This window comes from Henckelia pumila, chromosome 3, assembly GCF_033568475.1.
Source record: "Henckelia pumila isolate YLH828 chromosome 3, ASM3356847v2, whole genome shotgun sequence".
NCBI lineage: Eukaryota > Viridiplantae > Streptophyta > Magnoliopsida > Lamiales > Gesneriaceae > Henckelia > Henckelia pumila.
In genome coordinates this window covers 117,016,357-117,035,634 of record NC_133122.1, presented here as the reverse complement: position 1 = coordinate 117,035,634, position 19,278 = coordinate 117,016,357, and the positions used below count along the sequence as shown (strand labels likewise).

The 19,278-nt window shown below is 36.5% G+C and overlaps 1 protein-coding gene across 4 annotated transcripts; it reads right to left on the bottom strand.

Annotated features, from left to right (window-relative positions):
- Nucleotides 1-1,700: 1,700 nt before the first annotated feature.
- On the bottom strand, nucleotides 1,701-8,662 carry LOC140887481 (phosphatidate phosphatase PAH1). Of its 4 annotated transcripts, none has more exons than XM_073294734.1 (11): nucleotides 8,316-8,662; nucleotides 6,516-8,200; nucleotides 5,520-6,112; nucleotides 5,346-5,419; nucleotides 4,902-4,986; nucleotides 4,125-4,211; nucleotides 3,136-3,208; nucleotides 2,607-2,650; nucleotides 2,397-2,525; nucleotides 2,173-2,271; nucleotides 1,701-2,093 (listed from the first exon to the last, which is right to left on the bottom strand). In XM_073294734.1, exons 2-11 carry the CDS (start codon nucleotides 7,945-7,947, stop codon nucleotides 2,034-2,036), a joined length of 2,676 nt encoding a protein of 891 aa, XP_073150835.1. In that variant the 5' UTR covers nucleotides 7,948-8,200; nucleotides 8,316-8,662; the 3' UTR covers nucleotides 1,701-2,033. The 4 variants fall into 4 exon arrangements, with proteins under 4 accessions (XP_073150835.1, XP_073150833.1, XP_073150837.1 ...); XM_073294732.1 differs by having other exon boundaries at nucleotides 6,516-8,085; XM_073294736.1 differs by having other exon boundaries at nucleotides 6,555-8,085.
- Nucleotides 8,663-19,278: the final 10,616 nt, after the last annotated feature.

The window sequence follows — 19,278 nt, the reverse complement described above, 5'->3', positions numbered from 1 at the left end:
GTTGCACCCGGTGTTGCCAACACGGGTGACAAAACTGAAGACTCTGTGCCCACTTCTCTGTAATTTTCTACTACTACAATTCAGCTGCTGATGACACGTGCTGAGGAGAAGATTGCTCAAGCTCAGGAAGATATTGTATTTTATAGCACGGTGTTGGCTGATTGTCGAAGACAACTTGACATTTTTGGCCAAAAAGGGGGATATAGTGGTGCAAGCTGGTCCATCTGGGACAAAAGATGATGAGAAAGAAGCTACTGATCGAGAGGGATCTGATAGTGATCAGTTTTAGCTTTGATTTGCTTTCTTTTTTTCGTATTTGCTTAGTTATTTAATTTCTCTTTTAATGGTTAATATGACGGTTTTGTTGTTCTAGTTATGTGCCTCAATTTCTTGAATATGCTTTAACTAGACTAATAACTTCTATCCCACTTATGCTCTAATATGTGAATTATAGAATCCCTAAGTGTTAAAGTTGATTTTATCTTTGGTGTTGCCAACACGAGGGACAACACCTTCAGGGAGAGACTTACAAATTTAGGGGAAGAAGTATTTTAAACTCAGGGGGGTTTATGTTTATTCTTACTTGTGCAAATTTTTGTCCAGAAAGCAAAAAGGGGGAGACTGAAAGGAATTTTAATTTCTTGATATTCTCGGTCCTAATTATTAAATAATATTTGATTTTGCTTTCTAGACAAATTATAATATTTGACAAATATCTTGTGTATATTTCGAATATCTTTGTCATACTTAAATTATGTCTTGATAAGGTATTTATTAGATATATTCTTGCAGGACTCTATCTAAGAAAATCTTCAAGACTTGGATTCCAATCTATATAAGAAGGTTTTCACGCACAATTCCCTGCGCATAGACCGAAGAATTCCATTGAAGAATTCGAAGATTCTGAAGCAAGGTTTTGCAATCTTCGTTGTTTCTTGTCCCCGTGTTGCCGTTAGTGTTGAAGACATTAGAGACAATACTGTGGGAACTGTGTTGCTCAAAGATTTTTTTGTGTCTCTTCAAATTTAGGCTACGGAGTTGCATCTATTGTTTTTACTCTGATTTATTTTGGATGCAGGTTTGGTTTCTCAACCTGTTGAGAAATTTAGAATTTAATGATTTTTCGTAAAATCACTAGTATTGCTTTGTAAGACTGATCTTACGTTTTTCTAGTGATATTTAGCCCTAAGACACCCGCACGAGTTTTTATACTCGTGCAAAATTATTTACTTGTGTTTTATTTACGCTTTAATTTCCACTGCACTATGTTGTCGTTGGTGTTACAACACCAAGTACAACACTGTCTATTTTCACATAACAAACCACGTATAACGTTACCTTCAGATTCAACATAAAATTAATGAGCCTGTACAGTGAATAATTACACTTTAATCAACAACACAGTACCTTTAAAATTAAAAGTTCCTTCCCTTTTAAGTGCAAAACATCTAGAGATGTTAACGTAGGGTGGACCCGTCAAATTCCGAACCGACTCGTTTTGATAATTCTAGTAACATCAATCATTGACTTAGACGGGTTATTTCAATCTTATCTTTAGGGCAATAAGATTTATCCAATAGCAAACAATTTGTACACATGATCTTTTATGTACCAATCTGTTTTCACTCCAGTTATTTTCTCGTACTCCATTTTTATATATAAAATAATAATGACATAAAATGAAGTGCAAATATTATTAATGAGCTTTATTACTAATACAAGTTTTATTATACCGATCAATGGCATACATGGTTACAGAAAAAATGTGATGTTTACACAGAACAAGTGAGCTTCAATATATTCTTCCGATGGAGAAAGAAGAAAATTACTGGTCATGAATAGAGAAGTACTCTACTGCCACGGTAACCGTAGAAATCGGTGCTGTTTATCGTCAACCGTATCTCATTTCGTATGCCATATATTTAGATGAACGATGCGTCTAGTTCATCTATATATATGATGCATGAGATTCAACGCGGTTTGAAACGGATGATTCGAACCGAAAAATATGTCCACCGTCTCTAACAAATCTTCTAAAGTCCCTCGATATCAGGCAAGGGCGTTTTCCAGTAGTTCCATGAGTTAAAATCTTCCTGCAAAACAAGGTTAAAGGGGTGTCTCAAAAAAGAAAGAATCAATGACATATTGCTCTCCCAAGGATTCAGAAAATACCTGCTCCACGATCGAAGCAGGCGGAAACATGTCATTCACTAATGTATGCAATGAAGTGTATGATTTCACATCGATACGATGATTGATGGCCACTTCTCCCTGCAAGAATGTGAACAAAAATTATAGGGGTTGAGGGACAGAAGACTAGTATGCACCTGGAGTTGGCGTGGCCTATTATTTTGCAAAAAAAAAAAAAAAAGAATGAGTGGGGAAGGTTTACTTACCTTAGGGTTGATGATGAAAATCTTGCCCTTTGGAATACCTATTTTCCGGTAACTAAGCTCATCAGTGTCTCTGTTTCCAAAACCCGCGTAAAACGGGTTATAATCAGAAGGGAATAGAGCCTTGATATCCTGCAAAATAGGCAATCGTATTATTAATTACAAGGGAAAGCATATGCCAGTGACGATTACATCATAATTACTAATGTTTACCTCTAAACAGGCGATCTTGAATTCATGAGGAGCTCTTCTTATGACTGTCATCAAGAAAAAAGGTTTGTCAAACACACACGACGAGTAAAAGATTGCTCTGGGTGATGGTGATCTTCCCCATTCGACAAGAAGCATTTAATTTCTCTCGTGTTTGAGTTCTCTATCGTTCCGTTGGTTGTTTTCAACAAATCTCAACAATTCTATTATACGTGCAAGAAGTAGAATCGAAGAATAAACCATGGAACATTATTTCACGGACTTAATTTCAAATCAATAGCAAAATACAGAGAAAATAAAATGTCCTTTTTAGTCACGGCACCAACAGCTGATGATGACATGGTCCCATATATATGAAGCTAAATGAATAAAAAAAGGCTACCAACCAAGGATTCGGTTACGCTATCGTCTCACTTTCAAGGCATGCATTAAAGAAATTCACACAGAAAGAACGTTTTTGCAATTATATGCAGTTAAAAGGATTTTGGTGCAACAGAACTAACAATTGATTATCACGAAAAAGGATCCTAACCTTCTCGAAACAGGGACGGAAATAAGCCATCTGGGGAAATAACAACAGGGCCATTTGGTAAGCTTTTGCCATCCTGCAAGCATTTGAATGAAATTAACTAGGTTAAATCTCGTTATTATTCAAGTGCAAAGATAATAGCAAATGAAAAATTAATGAAATGTTATCCAAGACAACAACGGATCGATGAAACATGATAAGCAGACAAACCAAAAAAAATACCTAGGACCGAGTTCGGATTTAGCAAGAGATTTAGAGTGAAATAATAAGAAAAACAATAGGCCCAATGACATTGATTTAGCAAGGGATTTAGAGTGAAATGACATGAAAACCAAAAGATCTCCAATGACAATGATCTAAAGCTGTTTGGATATAGCAAGGGATTTAGAGTGAAATGACATGAAAAACAATAGATTTTCATAGCCAATGATTTAAGGTTATGCTTTGATTGATGAATTTCTATTTGACTTGTTTGGGCTGACAAAATTCAAGTGAATCAAACACACTCTATATCAAGTCAAACACTTTCAATAGTAATTGTGGTGGTTCAGATACATCCAAGACGAAATACTTCCCCAAATCCAATCTCTTCTTTCAAATCAAGGAATTTGAAATCGATCAATCCAAGTACACCCTTAGTTTGCGTTTGAGATGGATTTTAGTTTGTTGGGATGACGGGATTTGAAATGCATAATTGAAGCAAAACAATGTACTTGAGCAATACAATGAATTTCAATCATTCATTTTTGGATGAAGGATTTTAGATCCAGAAAGCTCAATTATGTCCAACCGAATACAGTCTTAGGTGTATCTTTAGTACTCATTAAAACTAAGTTTCATGATTTTATGTAATCAAAATGCTTAGCTAAAAAAGGAATGTTATCTGCTATCCTCTAGTATTATTGTTGCTGTTGTTGTTTTATTGTTATTATTATTTGAGTGCTTAATAGTTAAAAAAAGTTCATAAAACTTGAAGTCAGATAAGTCCATACCTGCTTGAGATTGAATAAAAAGCTTTTTGTCAAGTATGCTTGAACGATTGCACGGGCACTTAAAAATAAGAGCTGGTACCCATTCTCCTGCACCGAACGAATTAAACATTAATCATTTATCTACCACTATTTATTAATGCTTGCTTAGATTAGACAGTGATAGAAGTTTTATCAGGCCTTACTGGTTGATTAGAAGCTATATAGAAACTAATTCTGATACACAAAATATAGATGCCAAAAAATACCCCTCCTTAATTAAATAAACAAAATGAACACATAGGATTATGTTGTAATTTGTAAAAGACATTCGATTGTACATTGGTTATGGATGGCGTACTAATTAAATGTGATAAATTCAATTTTTCAAATCTTGGTATCCACATTCACATTTAGTCAAAAAATCTCCATAATAAATTATATTTTACTTAAAATCACCCTAGGTTATACACATGGAAAGTCAGATGAACGTAAAAACAAAAAGAGATCTTGAAAAATGAAAAATATTCAGGTGGAATCAGATAGATATAAAGTTGTAACTTGTCGGAACTCAGGTTTTGACTCTTTGGCTCGAAATCCATAAATGAATGTCTCTACATCATGTATTCACATATCAGCATACATGTATCTTTATTGTACTTTAGTTCAATATTTTAAGTATTTTCAGAGATAAAATACGAGATTCATGGAGATGTTTCGCCATGGACTAAGGCCATGAAAAGTAATATATGAATACATGATTTCCAATCAGCTTGAAAAAATAAAATTAGTAAACATTACCTTTATAGCCGAAAAAAGACGAGCTATTCCAGAATGAGTCCAGTCCCTTCCCACCAAAGGCATAAACTGACCAAGAACATCAGACCTAGACACAAGGAAACAAGACATAATAGGACCTATCAGAAATCAAATAATATAATCTAAAATCAAAGTTGTTAGTATTATCATTGCTTATATAGACTTGATATGATTTCATAGTGATATAATCATAGGAAATATTTTTGACCATATCAACCTCTACTTATTTTCATCAACATTAAGTCACTATAATCTAAAGAGAGAATATTAGGCCTGAGGCATGGAACCACACTCATAACCAAACTATATACTACATATAATTGAATCAATAAACCATTTTCAAATTGTACTTAAGTTGCTTTGAAAGAAAAATATTTCTAGGGCACAGCACAAGTTAATTCATCAGAAGAATTAATTATGATTCACCTGGTAATTGTCCCATCAACATCAGAAATTACAATTCTTGTATTCCACTTCCACAGGTATATATGAGCTTCAACCTGTTCCAGAAAGCATGAATAAATATGAGTATAGCCTTTCCCGCACTAAATAATTAACCAATCTAAGGACAAATATCGACCAGGTAAACAATTTACGAACCTTTTGGGATCCAAGAACTCGAGTCGAGAAAATGAAATTAACCATATTCTGCCCCTCTTTGAGATTCAACGATGCTATTTGATCAATTGTGGGGACATTGGTCCTTATAATTTGCTTTCGTGGAGACTCTGTGACTGAATGGACCGTTGAACTTGGTTCTTCAGGTTGGCTCTGTGAGACCGATCCAGAATCAACAAATACTTCTTCGTTTGATGAGTTACTACCCCTATGCTCAAGTGTTTTGACTCTCCTAAATGGGATCGGCCAGAGCCTCCATCTTCGTGATGGAGTTGAAGTCATATCAGAATCATCTTCCCTCGATTCTGGTGTCTCTTTTTCCACAGGGATTACATCTTGTGGCTCAACTGGAAGACTCAAACCAAAAGCAGCTATACCAAGAATAATATGTGCTGCTTTTTCCCATTTTAAGTACTTCCCTTGTATTCTTAAGATTAAGTTTTCATTCTCCAAAATCGAAGCGGAAGAAAACTTAAATTCCTCCATTGATATACGGTTTGCATGAAAGGCATCTTCTGCTGCACTTGAACCCATTCCAGCATGAAGCAAGTTTCCACAAAGAGATATCTCCAGCCCTGTTGACAAATAATAAACATGAGAAACAATATTAATATTTTTCAGAAATCAAATAACATACATTCGAATCAGATTGAATACTGCTAAAGATTTGGATAATTGTTTTTACATGATTTTATCCAGATTATACGAAAGATTTGATAACATGTTTATCCCAATATATTTTTACTTGAATAGAGAGACTATGTGGTGCAATCTATGAGAGATTAATAGAGTTCAAGCCTTCTGGACATTGGGTCATGATGTTGACCTTCATGGCCGAGGCACGTAAATCATGTGTCATGTCTTCTTTTTTCCCCTCATAACTTTTCTATGATATCAAAATTCAACAAATAGCACATGAAATGAAGCTTCATTATTACAACAAAATAGTATGCATTGCATATACATCTGTTTTAATACCTTCAATAGAAACTCCAGTGCAAGGTTCAAGGTGCTCACTTTTACTACATTCTTCTTCAGAAGCAGGAGCTCTCTCACCACTCTGCATTCTTATGGATGTTAGATCAAAATCTGCTTGCATCGGAAATTCTGGATCATTGTTATCAGACTGGACCGCCAGGTTGACTGAACCATCGTAATCTGTATCAGAAGTTTCACTTTCGTGGGATTTAGGTTTGACCTTCAACTCTGGTGAAGGAGCATCACTAGGAAATTCAGAATCTTGAGGGAATAGTCCATCGTTTTTTCTTGATATTTCTTCATTTCCCTCCTCAGATTCACCATTTACCAGAGGACTTCGAGGAGACTTGTCAAGAACTTGTAATGAAGAATTCATATGTTCTTCATCCTCATCGGTAGACTGCGATGCCAATTCCTGAAGCTCCATGCAGCTTTTAAAAACATCATTCCTATTAAATGATTTAGATGCAATATCGGAACCGTTGTCAATGCTATGTTCTCTGTCTAGTTGACCGGAGTCTGGAGTTCCTTGTTCACTATATGGATGCTCTTGATCTAAGTTACAAGTTTCTAAATGTGGTTCAGAAGACAAAGACAAAGTCCCATTATTTGCTTCATGTACATTTACAGTGGTAACTTTATGAGAGGCGTCAATTTCACTCAATAAATCAGCAGGCCAAGAAGCTTCACCTCCGTTGTAATCTTCAGTCCTCTCACCTGGGCCAAGGTGAAATTGAGGCGTGCTTAGTTGCACATTTTCGGCATTCCTCTCAGATGATGATATAGGCGCTGTCAATATATGCCCATCAACACTCACCAAAATGACCTCTGAATTTGAATCCTGTGATTCTAACACATGTTCCATGTTCCCTAAATTGTCAAATCTACCAGAACCATATTCAGAAAACTCAACCGAATCCTCCAGAGAAGATTGGTCATCTTGAAACTCGTAAAATATTCTCTCCACATCAGAATCAACCCTCTCTAACCGGTCCATGCCAAGGGTAACACGTTCATCTCGCACCTCTATGTCACCATCGTTATACTCATTAGCCTCCGATCTGTGAAATTCACTTCCTTTTACTTCATCATCAACATTAATGCTGGCCTCGAGTTTGGCTGAGTCCTTACAATCCTCATTATCATCCTTCTCTGGATCAACTTCTCGAACAAAATAAGCTTCACCAGAGTTATCAAGATACATATGGAAATTGGCTTGAACACCATTAACTTCTATTCTAACAATCTTCTCAGCCCCCTTGAGAACACCCTGAAACTTACCGAATCGTACGTACCAAGGTGTGCTCCTAAAGGTTCCGTCATGCTGCTTGACAACAATTATATCCACCGCCCCACCAAATGGATGAAATGGGGTGGCAACAGAGTACATTCCTTGGGTAATAAAACTGCCAACTTTACCCACAACATTCATTTTTTCCCCTTCCCGGAAATATAAAAAAAATACCCAAAAAATTTCCAAGCGATCAATTGAAGAACCTAAAAAAATCAATCCAAATCCATGGGACAACACTGCAAAAACAGAGTTCTATTTATTTTCACTTCAAGGCATCTGCAGGTAAGATATTCACCACAATTAATCAAATGATCGCCCAAAATTTCTCCCTAATGCTTCGAACATAATCCGGACATCAAATTCTACCGACTAAAACCCATAAAGATCGCCACTTTACATCAAGAATCCACAAAATGAACCAAACCCAGACAAGCAATCAATTCAAAATTCAAGAATCCATTTGAATACACAATTAAAAATGCAAGAAAACATAAAAATTCACATACCCAATAATTTGGAAAAGGTCCCAGAAAATATATTCGTGCTGGGAAGATTGAGAAATCAATCCAAACAAGATTAAGAGCTCAAGAAACTGCGTGCAGTCGTCGGCCTTCAAACCAAGGAAGATTCCCAGAATATTAATTTTCTGGTGGTGTTTAATTTTCTCTCTCTTTGAAGGTTGGTGATGGGTAGAAACTACACTTATTTTTTGGGAATTATATACAGATGTCATTACTGATTAGAGGAAGAAATTGTTTTTCATTTTTCATTTTTTTTTTCTTTTGGTTGGAAAACTTTGAATTTTGGAGTGTTTGGATAATAACGAACAGGACAGTGTCATAAATTCCCTAACTTTTTTTTGCCAATCATAAATTCTCTAACTTCTCAACAAATAAATAGGTAATGCTTCATCGCCAGAAATTCATATTTGGCAAATACCCCTCATTTTTGCAGAAATTACTTATCTTTAGTACCCAATAAAATTTTTGTTGGTGAAATTGGGATAAATTGCATAATGCCCCTGTAAAATCACAAAAAAGATAATAATCTTATGCGAAAAATAACTAATTATTTAATCTCTTATATATATATATATATATTTAATTAAAAACACTCATAGATCAGCTATAAAAATATTAATATGATTCTAACCTCTTTTATTTTATGCAAAATAATTTTTCATTGTATTTTCAACATATGACTCAAAATCTAATCAGTAAAATGAATATGAATCACATTTTCTTTTTGTTTTAATTTTTATTTTAGTTGTAATATTTTATTTTTATTTTATCATTTATAGAGATATGTTGCAAAAACTATTATATTTTAACCGTAAGAATATTTATTATATGATTTTAATGTCGATTTTCGTATATACACATAAAATATGAATTACACATTGTTGAAATTATTGAAAACATGTATATCTAAAATTATTAAGTTAAGGTTATTTGAATTTTTGTTTAAAAAATATAATGATTAAACACCTATTTATTTTTCTCAAAATATTTTTAATATTTTGAGATTTCATATATTCAATTTATCCGTGAATTGGATCTATCATTGTGGCCGAGAGGAATAATTTATTACGAATGCGATTTTAGGGGTGACCGAGAAATATAATTTTTTCCAGTACTTTATATTTCGATTTCGGGAAATCATGTAAATTTATTTTGGGATAAAACTCAAATACGTCCTTAAAGTTTTTTAATTTTCTCAATAATATACTAACACTTTATTCGTTCCTAATTATGTCTCTTATTTAACAAATAGTTTCCTTAATATGTCCCTGAAACTAAAAATTGCCTATAATACCCTTATTCTAACAATTATAATTAATATTTCCTCTGGGCTCAAAAAATGGTATCAGAGCCGAAGTAATTTTATTCAGACTTTATATTATTCATTAAATCATACTTTTATTTGTTGAGAAAGAGATTTTCAACAAACCATGGATTCAAACGAGAGTTTGAACCAAAATGATTTCATTTATATGAAATCCCATAAACAAGTGAATCTATTTAAAATAGATTCTTTACAACAGAACTTAAAGAGACTTAGGTCTTTTATACTCTCTGAAGAGATTAAGAAATATGATTTCTAATTCTCAATTTCTAGAGATCACACCAGATTCCTCTAAACTCTCCGGAGATCTTAGAGTAATTCAAAAGACGGTACAATATTACAGTAATCAGCAGTATGAAATACCTCGGCAGATTGGAGAAATCCTTAAAAAACAAGAATAAATTCTTGTAACTCTAAATGATCTTCAAACTAAAATTATAAATCTAGAACATACTTCTTGTTCTAGAAAGGGAAATACAGGAGGAAGGTTACCACTCTCGTTTGGTACCGAACCTCTGTTACATCAAAAAAGTAAAACCAAAATGGTTCAAAAACCTTTAACTGATGATGAATTGATGATTAATCTTATAAAGACAGTATCAGAGAAAAACACTATCTGATGACTACTTTAGAAAGATTAAATCTCGAGGATCTACAAGATCTTGCGGATTCTTTTTCGAATCTTAAAGTAGTAGATCTAAAAATGAATTCTCCTGAGGGTGAACAACCCATAGAGAATCCCCCGAGATATGTGGTTAAAACAGAAGAACCACATAGTGAGTTTCATGTTGGAGAAAATTCACATTCAGCAGGAACCAGATCAAGAAGGAGTAATATACCAATACATCAAACTCCTTATGGAAAAACTGTTTTAGACCCGATACATCCTTATGGGGTTATGTTAAACCTGGATGTTCTGGAAATTCAAAAACAGCGAAGATCTCATAGATGATTGGACATCAGCCAGCAGGAACTTTAGATCTCAATAAAGAAGGATTTATCAAACTTTTGGAAATGAGTCTAATGGGATCTGTCAAGATAGCTTGGGAAATGACCATGCCAGAAACCAAGGAATCAAGATACAGAGAAAAAGAAAAGATATACTCAAGCTCTGTATAGCCTCGAGTTACATGATATCTGTTTAGTTGATGAATATATTATGTTATTCACCAAATACAGATGGAATTCGGGAGTTGAAGAAAATGTAGCCATTCAGCTATTTTTCGCAAAAATGCCAAGCCCCTGGAGAGAAATGCTGATAAAAGAATACGTTCCAGGTAATCTTGATACTTTGGCAAGACGCACCTCTTTTTTGAAAGGAAAATTTGCGGAATGGTGTCATATGGCAGCATTACAGAAGAATTACAAGAAAATAAGGGTTATTAACAAGCATACTCCTCTATGTTGTAGAGAAAATGATCTCCCTACGGTTATAGGGAATAAATCACAAGGATTTAAAAGAAAAAAATTCAGAAATAATCCCTACAATAAAAGAATGAAAAGTTCTTGGAAACCAAGAATATTTTGGTCCAAACAAAAGGCCAAATCTTATAGATCACGTAGAAGAAGTGGACCTACAAGAACATTCCCAGCAACAAACTCATCACAAGGCAGGGGAAGAACACCATCTAGAAGAACTTTCAGAAGAACTCATACGAGAGCAAGTTAAAGTTTCAAGGATTGCAACTGCTGGACATGTGGAGCAAGAGGACATATATCTACAAACTGTCCAGAAAACGAGAAAAAGGGAGTTAAACTCTTTGAAGCAACACCAGATATGGATGATGTAGTATTCTTTCAAGATCTAGTCCAAGTATATCAATTTGAAGATATCCCCTCAGATAAAAGTATATACGAAGAAGAGATATTGTTTAGCCAAGATGAATCTGAAGATGAATCAGAATCAAAATCATAATAAAGAAGAAGTGTTTCGACACGAAACACAAGAGAGTTTGGCTGGATTTTTTTAGTCAAACCACGATATCTCATAATATGATCCAAAGGATTATGAGAGAAAATCCAACATTACAGAAGTACCAAGGATTTTCGGCAGGACAAGTAGAGAGGGTCTTAGGCAACCTAGGGCTAAGACAAAGAAGACATCATTTGATTTACAAAGTATCCAGAAGGGAAATGGCAATCCCGATGGAGTTAACAAGTAATCAAATAGAGATGGAGTTAATTTCTTTTGAAGAAGTAAGAGAGGAATTGCAAAAGCTGAAAAGTGAGGTAGCAAGAACGATGTCTTGAATTCATATTGGAGCAGTCCAAATAATGATCAAGGCAACTTTTAAAGAAGGAATAGATTCACCCATAGATATCGTAGTATGTGATAAAAGAATGGGGAATATCCAAGATGCTGTTCTGGGTACGATCTCAGGAAATCTATGTGCAGGAAAAATTGTAGGAGTTATTTATCCAAGAATAGCCTACAATTTAGCTGACAGAGACTTTAGTCGAGCCTTGACGTTGCATCAAAACTTCAAAGAAAAAATATTAATGAAGGAAGGTAATAGACCACATTTTATTACTTATCAAATTTCATATGCTCTTTCTAATACATACCATTCTGAATTATTTATTAGAAATGAGTTTATTGAAATTCCAGAAATCTTGGGAAAAGTTGCTCAAGCAATATGTAACACCCAGTATTTTTAGTACGTAAATTCGCATGCATAATTAGGGATTTTATTTATTTAGAATTTTAGATTATGGGTTAAATATTTATGTGAAATTATTTGTGCATGTTTTAAGTTATTTTTAAGCATTTAACCCATAATTAGTGATTTTCATGAATTATGGAAATTTAATTATTTTATCGCGTAGACGAGACCGTGGACGGACGAGATAATAACTTTCTACCCAAATTATTTTATGAGTCTTTTAGGAGCCCAAAAATATTATTTTGAGTTTTATTTCCTCAAAATTATCATTATTTAATTTTATATAATTTTAGGAGTCCATTTTTATCCAAATTTAGCCAAAATATTGAATTTTAATTACCTTTAAAATTCCCTAAAATAAATATTTCGGGATTTTAATTAATTGTTATGTTAGTTAGTATTTTTAAAAGTTAAGATTATCTTATTTATGTTATTATCTCCCTATATTAGTTATTAAAATCCTATATACCCAAATTAAATCCTAAATCTACCCCAAACCTCACGTTCAATCCTTTTTTCTACAACCTAGCCGCCTCCCTCCCCCATTATTCATCTCCTTCATCGACCAAGTAGCCTCCAAGAAGGACTCCATAGCCTCGATATTTTTGAAGCATCAAGAAAGGTTGTTCGTCATACCGTCGTCCCGAAAACGTTCTACGCACTTTGCCCTATTAATTCTACGGTGCAAGACATGTTTTCTTTCACCATATCAGTGTTATATGTGTGTGTTGGGTATGCATCAGTTTTTATTCAAGGATTTTCAGAAAATAATAGAGATGGGTTGAATGTATGCACTTGTTCATGTTTTTGTGAATCATGCTCACGTTTTTGGCTAGGGGGCGTGCATGGCTGCTGGTCAGGGCTGTCAAGGGGTTCGTCGGGGTCCTTAGGCTAGCTTGGCTTGGTCGGTTATGGGCTAGGTAGAGGCCTGGGCGAGCTGGTGCAAGAAGAAGCCATGGGGTGCGCAGGTTAGGGTTTCTGGAAGGGGGTTCGGCCTTGGGCTAGGGTGAAGGGCTGAAGCCGAGCCAGGGCAGGTTAGGACCGCCCAGACGTGGGCTACGTCTGGGCGGTGGCACTCCGGCCAGGGGCAGCCGGAGCTGGCCGGCAGCAGACCAAGAAGGTCTACTGCTCACGGCAGCAGCTAAGGTAAGGGAGGGGGTGTTCGGGTGTAGGGTTTTGGGGGATCCGGGTCGGGTTGTTGGGTCCGGGTCGGGTTCAGTAGTCATGGGTCAATTCTAGTGGATCCGGGTCCGGGTTAAGTGAGTCGGGCTCGGGTATTTTTATTTTTAAGTTTTAAGTTTAATTAAGTGTTAAATGGGCCTAATTAAATCCAAAAATTTAATTGGGTTCCATTTAATTATTTGGGTTAAATTTAATTATTATTGGGCTTAAATAAATTTAATTAAGTTATTCCAATAATTTTTATGGGCTTGGGGGCCCATGGAAGTTATTGGGCCAGTCTTTGGGCTTTTGGGCCCATTGGGCCAGATTAAGTTGTTATTGGGCCAAGTGTGTGTTAATGGGCTTGAATAAATTAATTGGGCTTAGAAATGTATTTTTGGGCTTAAGTTTGTTAATGGGCCAGTCTCAGTGTTAATGGGCCAGAATTTAAGAAGATGGGCTTGAGTGTTAGGGCCAGCAGTTCAGCACAAACCATGAGAAATTGCATGTGTCCTAATTATATATTTAATTATTTTATGCATGAAAGTTATTTTAGTATTTATATGTTAGTATAAAAATTAAATTAAATATATAGGAAGGACACACATTTTTATTTAAGTACATGCATTCATGAAATAATTTTTATGGCATGATTTAATGTTTAAGGTTGATCAAGAAAATAATTTTATGTTGAAAGTTGAAGTAGTGTGACAATTTAAGGGGGACAAGTCCCCACATGTTAAGGGTAGTTTACTATCAGTAAGAGGTGATTCGTCACCGCCGCGTACGTTGGTTTTAAGAGACTGATCAGTCGAACCTTTTAAGTTTAAGGTTACACTATGGATATGACCATGCGATGTTAGAAAAATGATATGCTCAAACAATGTTATGTATGTATTATATGATTATATTTAAGTTCAAGTTTAAGTAAGATTTTAAGTCATAATTCATGATTTCTAAGCATGCTCATTCATGTATTCGTTATGTATTAGTATTCCAGTGATTTAAATTATTTTAAACCCTTGTTATGTTAGCATGTTGGGCCTCTAGGCTCACTACACTTATATGGTGCAGGTGAGTACGTAGAGGAAGATGTAGTTCCTACCGGTGGTGAGGACGTATGAGCGGACATGCAGTGATCCTCCGTGATCTTCGGCTGAGTCTATATGAACATTTTAAGAATTATTAAACTCTGTTTCTTATTTATTTCTTTTATGTCTCTCCAGTGGTGAATTTTAGTACTATTTTTATTAATTAATTTTTATTGCATGCAAACTTTTAAGGGGATTGTTTGGCAGTATTTTATTTAAGTTTGACTCGGTTATTTAAGTAAAAATGTTTCATTTTATTTATGTTATTTTTAAATCTGTTTATTTTGTGCATATATGTATGGGCATGTATGTACATCTATTTTACTTAGTATTATTTTAAAAAAAAATAAAAATTTTTCGCATATATTATTTTAGAATGTTTGGGTCGTTTCAATTGGTATCAGATCCGCGTTCTTGGAGGGGTCATCACTGCTATGCGAGCTAAAAAATCCACGCTACCGGTCTGTAAGTTTTAATTGCTTTTAGTCTGATTTAGTCGTATCATGTTTAAGACTTAAGCATTTATGTTAGCAGAAAATCTTTAAGTACTTAGTTATGCATGTCGATTTACGTAAAGAAATATGAGGTGGTGTAGAATGCCTCCGAGACCAGTGAACAGGCGTGGAGGATCCCCACCTCCGCAAAACCCTCTATCAGCATTGGAACAGACCAATGCAAATATGATGGCCGGGATTACTGCTCTGTTGGAGCAGCAGGCAACACGTCTGAGACTGTCCCACGATGAGGACGTGGCGGAGAGGTTCCAGAAGAAGGGACCTAAGGAGTTCGCAGGTGCCACAGATCCACTCATTGCTGAGGGGTGGATCCGTTCTTTGGAGAGCATCTTTGCTTACATGGGTTTGACTGATGCAGACAAGGTGAGGTGCGTAGTGTACATGCTGAATGGTGATGCAGACTTATGGTTGGAGTTAGTGAAGGATTACGACTGCGAAATTAGCTACCATCCAGGTAAGGCTAATGTAGTGGCCGATGCTTTGAGTCGGAAGTCGACAGTGGTATCGTGTTTTACAGTGCAGTTACCACTGCAGAGCGAGATTCAGAGGTTTGATTTGGAGTTTTACTCGAGTGGTCATGCACCGAGCTTGTCAGTGTTGACGGTGCAGCCAGCTCTACGAGATCGGATCTGAGATGGACAGCCTACTGATGAGGAGTTACAGCGTTGGAGGCAGAGAGATGAGGCCAAGGGTGGTCTTCTTTATACCGTTGTGGATGACATTGTTCAGTACCGTGGTAGGATGTGGGTACCGAACGTCGATCAGTTGAGAGCTGAGATTTTAGCAGAGGCTCACACATCTCCGTACTCCATTCACCCCGAAAGTACGAAGATGTACCGAGATTTATAGCTATTGTATTGGTGGCCCGGGATGAAGAGAGACATCGGGAGAGTTGTGTCAGAGTGCTTGACTTGTCAGCAGGTCAAGGCAGAGCATCGGCGTCCAGCAGGACTTCTTAGACCTCTTCCTATTCCGGAATGGAAATGGGAGAACATTACAATGGACTTTGTAGTTGGTTTACTGAGGAGTGCCAGAGGTTGCACGGCTATTTGGGTGATCGTGGATAGACTCACCAAGTCAGCACATTTCTTGCCAGTGAGGACTACTTACTCATTGACATAGTATGCGGAGCTGTACATCAAGGAGATTGTTAGACTGCATGGCATACCAGTGTCGATTGTGTCAGACAGAGATCCGAGATTTATGTCTGCATTCTGGAAGAGTCTACATACAGCATTGGGGACTCGACTACTGTTCAGCACAGTTTTTCATCCCCAGACAGATGGTCAGTCTGAGAGGGTGATACAAATTCTTGAGGACTTACTGAGAGCCTGTGTCATCGATTTTCAGGGCTCATGGGAGACGAGATTGCCATTAGTGGAGTTTACCTATAACAACAGCTTTAAGGCGTCTATAGGTATGGCTCCTTATGCAGCTTTGTATGGGAGGAGATGCAGATCTCCTATTCATTGGGATGAGGTTGGAGAGAGGATTCTATTGGGTCCTGATATAGTGCAGCAGACTGCTGATATTGTGACCCAGATTCGGGATCGCATGAGGACTGCTCAGAGTCGTCAGAAGAGTTATGCAGATACTCGACGACGAGATTTGGAGTTCGCTGTAGGTGATCACGTATTCCTGAAGGTGTCACCTATGAAGGGAGTAGTGCGATTTGGCCGGAGAGGCAAGCTTAACCCTAGATATATAGGGTCATTCGAGATCTTGGAGAAAGTTGGCACGTTGGCCTACCGTTTAGCTCTACCACCAGGGCTAGCGGCAGTGCACAATGTATTCCATGTATCCATGCTTCGGAGATACATCTCGAACCCGTCACATGTGTTGGATTTTGAGCCTCTTCAGTTGATACCGGAGTTAGCATTTGAGGAGAGGCCTATACGGATCTTGGCTAGGGAGGAGCGCAGATTGAGGACGCGGGTCATACCGATGGTCAGAGTCCAGTGGCTGAATCACTCGGAGGAGGAAGCTACTTGGGAGACCGAGGCAGACATGAGGACTCGCTACCCGGAGTTTTTTGGGTAAGTACTTTAAATTCGAGGACGAAATTCAAATTAAGGGGGGGAGAATTGTAACACCCAGTATTTTTAGTACGTAAATTCGCATGCATAATTAGGGATTTTATTTATTTAGAATTTTAGATTACGGGTTAAATATTTATGTGAAATTATTTGTGCATGTTTTAAGTTATTTTTAAGCATTTAACCCATAATTAGTGATTTTCATGAATTATGAAAATTTAATTATTTTATCGCGTAGACGGGACCGTGGACGGACGAGATGACAAATTTCTACCCAAATTATTTTATGAGTCTTTTAGGAGCCCAAAAATATTATTTTGAGTTTTATTTACTCAAAATTATCAGTATTTAATTTTATATAATTTTAGGAGTCCATTTTTATCCAAATTTAGCCAAAATATTGACTTTTAATTACCTTTAAACTTCCCTAAAATAAATATTTCGAGATTTTAATTAATTTTTATGTTAGTTAGTATTTTTAAAAGTTAAGATTATCTTATTTATGTTATTATCTCCCTATATTAGTTATTAAAATCCTATCTACCCAAATTAAATCCTAAATCTACCCCAAACCTCACGTTCAATCCTTTTCTCTACAACCTAGCTGCCTCCCTCCCCTATTATTCATCTCCTTCATCGACCAAGTAGCCTCCAAGAAGGACTCCATAGCCTCGATATTTTTGAAGCATCAAGAAAGGTTTTTCGTCGTACCGTCGTCCCGGAAACGTTCTACGCACTTTGCCCTATTAATTCTACGGTGCAAGACATGTTTTCTTTCACTTTTCTTTCACCATATCAGTGTTATATGTGTGTGTTGGGTATGCATCAGTTTTTATTCAAGGATTTTTAGAAAATAATAGAGATGGGTTGAATGTATGCACTTGTTCATGTTTTTGTGAATCATGCTCACGTTTTTGGCTAGGGGGCATGCATGGCTGCTGGTCAGGGCTGTCAAGGGGTTCTTCGGGGTCCTTAGGCTAGCTTGGCTTGGTCGGTTATGGGCTAGGTAGAGGCCTGGACAAGCTGGTGCAAGAAGAAGCCATGGGGTGCGAAGGTTAGGGTTTCTGGAAGGGGGGTTCGGCCTTGGGCTAGGGTGAAGGGCTGAGGCCGAGCCAGGGAAGGTTAGGACCGCCCAGACATGGGCTACGTCTGGGCGGCGGCGCTCCGGCCAGGGGCGGCCGGAGCTGGCCGACAGCAGACCAAGAAGGTCTGCTGCTCACGGCCGTAGCTAAGGTAAGGGAGGGGGTGTTCGGGTGTAGGGTTTTGGGGGATCCGGGTCGGGTTGTTGAGTTCGGGTCGGGTTCAGTAGTCATGGGTCAAGTCTAGTGGGTTCGGGTCCGGGTTAAGTGAGTCGGGCTCGGGTATTTTTATTTTTAAGTTTAAGTTTAATTAAGTGTTAAATGGGCCTAATTAAATCCAAAAATTTAATTGGGTTCCATTTAATTATTTGGGTTAAATTTAATTATTATTGGGCTTAAATAAATTTAATTAAGTTATTCCAATAATTTTTATGGGCTTGGGGGCCCATGGAAGTTATTGGGCCAGTCTTTGGGCTTTTGGGCCCATTGGGCCAGATTAAGTTGTTATTGGGCCAAGTGTGTGTTAATGGGCTTGAATAAATTAATTGGGCTTAGAAATGTATTTTTGGGCTTAAGTTTGTTAATGGGCCAGTCTCAGTGTTAATGGGCCAGAATTTAAGAAGATGGGCTTGAGTGTTAGGGCCAGCAGTTCAGCACAAACCATGAGAAATTGCATGTGTCCTAATTATATATTTAATTATTTTATGCATGAAAGTTATTTTAGTATTTATATGTTAGTATAAAAATTAAATTAAATATATAGGAAGGATACACATTTTTATTTAAGTACATGCATTCATGAAATAATTTTTATGGCATGATTTAATGTTTAAGGTTGATCAAGAAAATAATTTTATGTTGGAAGTTGAAGTAGTGTGACAATTTAAGGGGGACAAGTCCCCACATGTTAAGGGTAGTTTACTACCGGTAAGAGGTGATTCATCACCGCCGCATGCGTTGGTTTTAAGAGACTGATCAGACGAACTTTTTAAGTTTAAGGTTACACTACGGATATGACCATGCGATGTTAGAAAAATGATATGCTCAAACAATGTTATGTATGTATTATATGATTATAT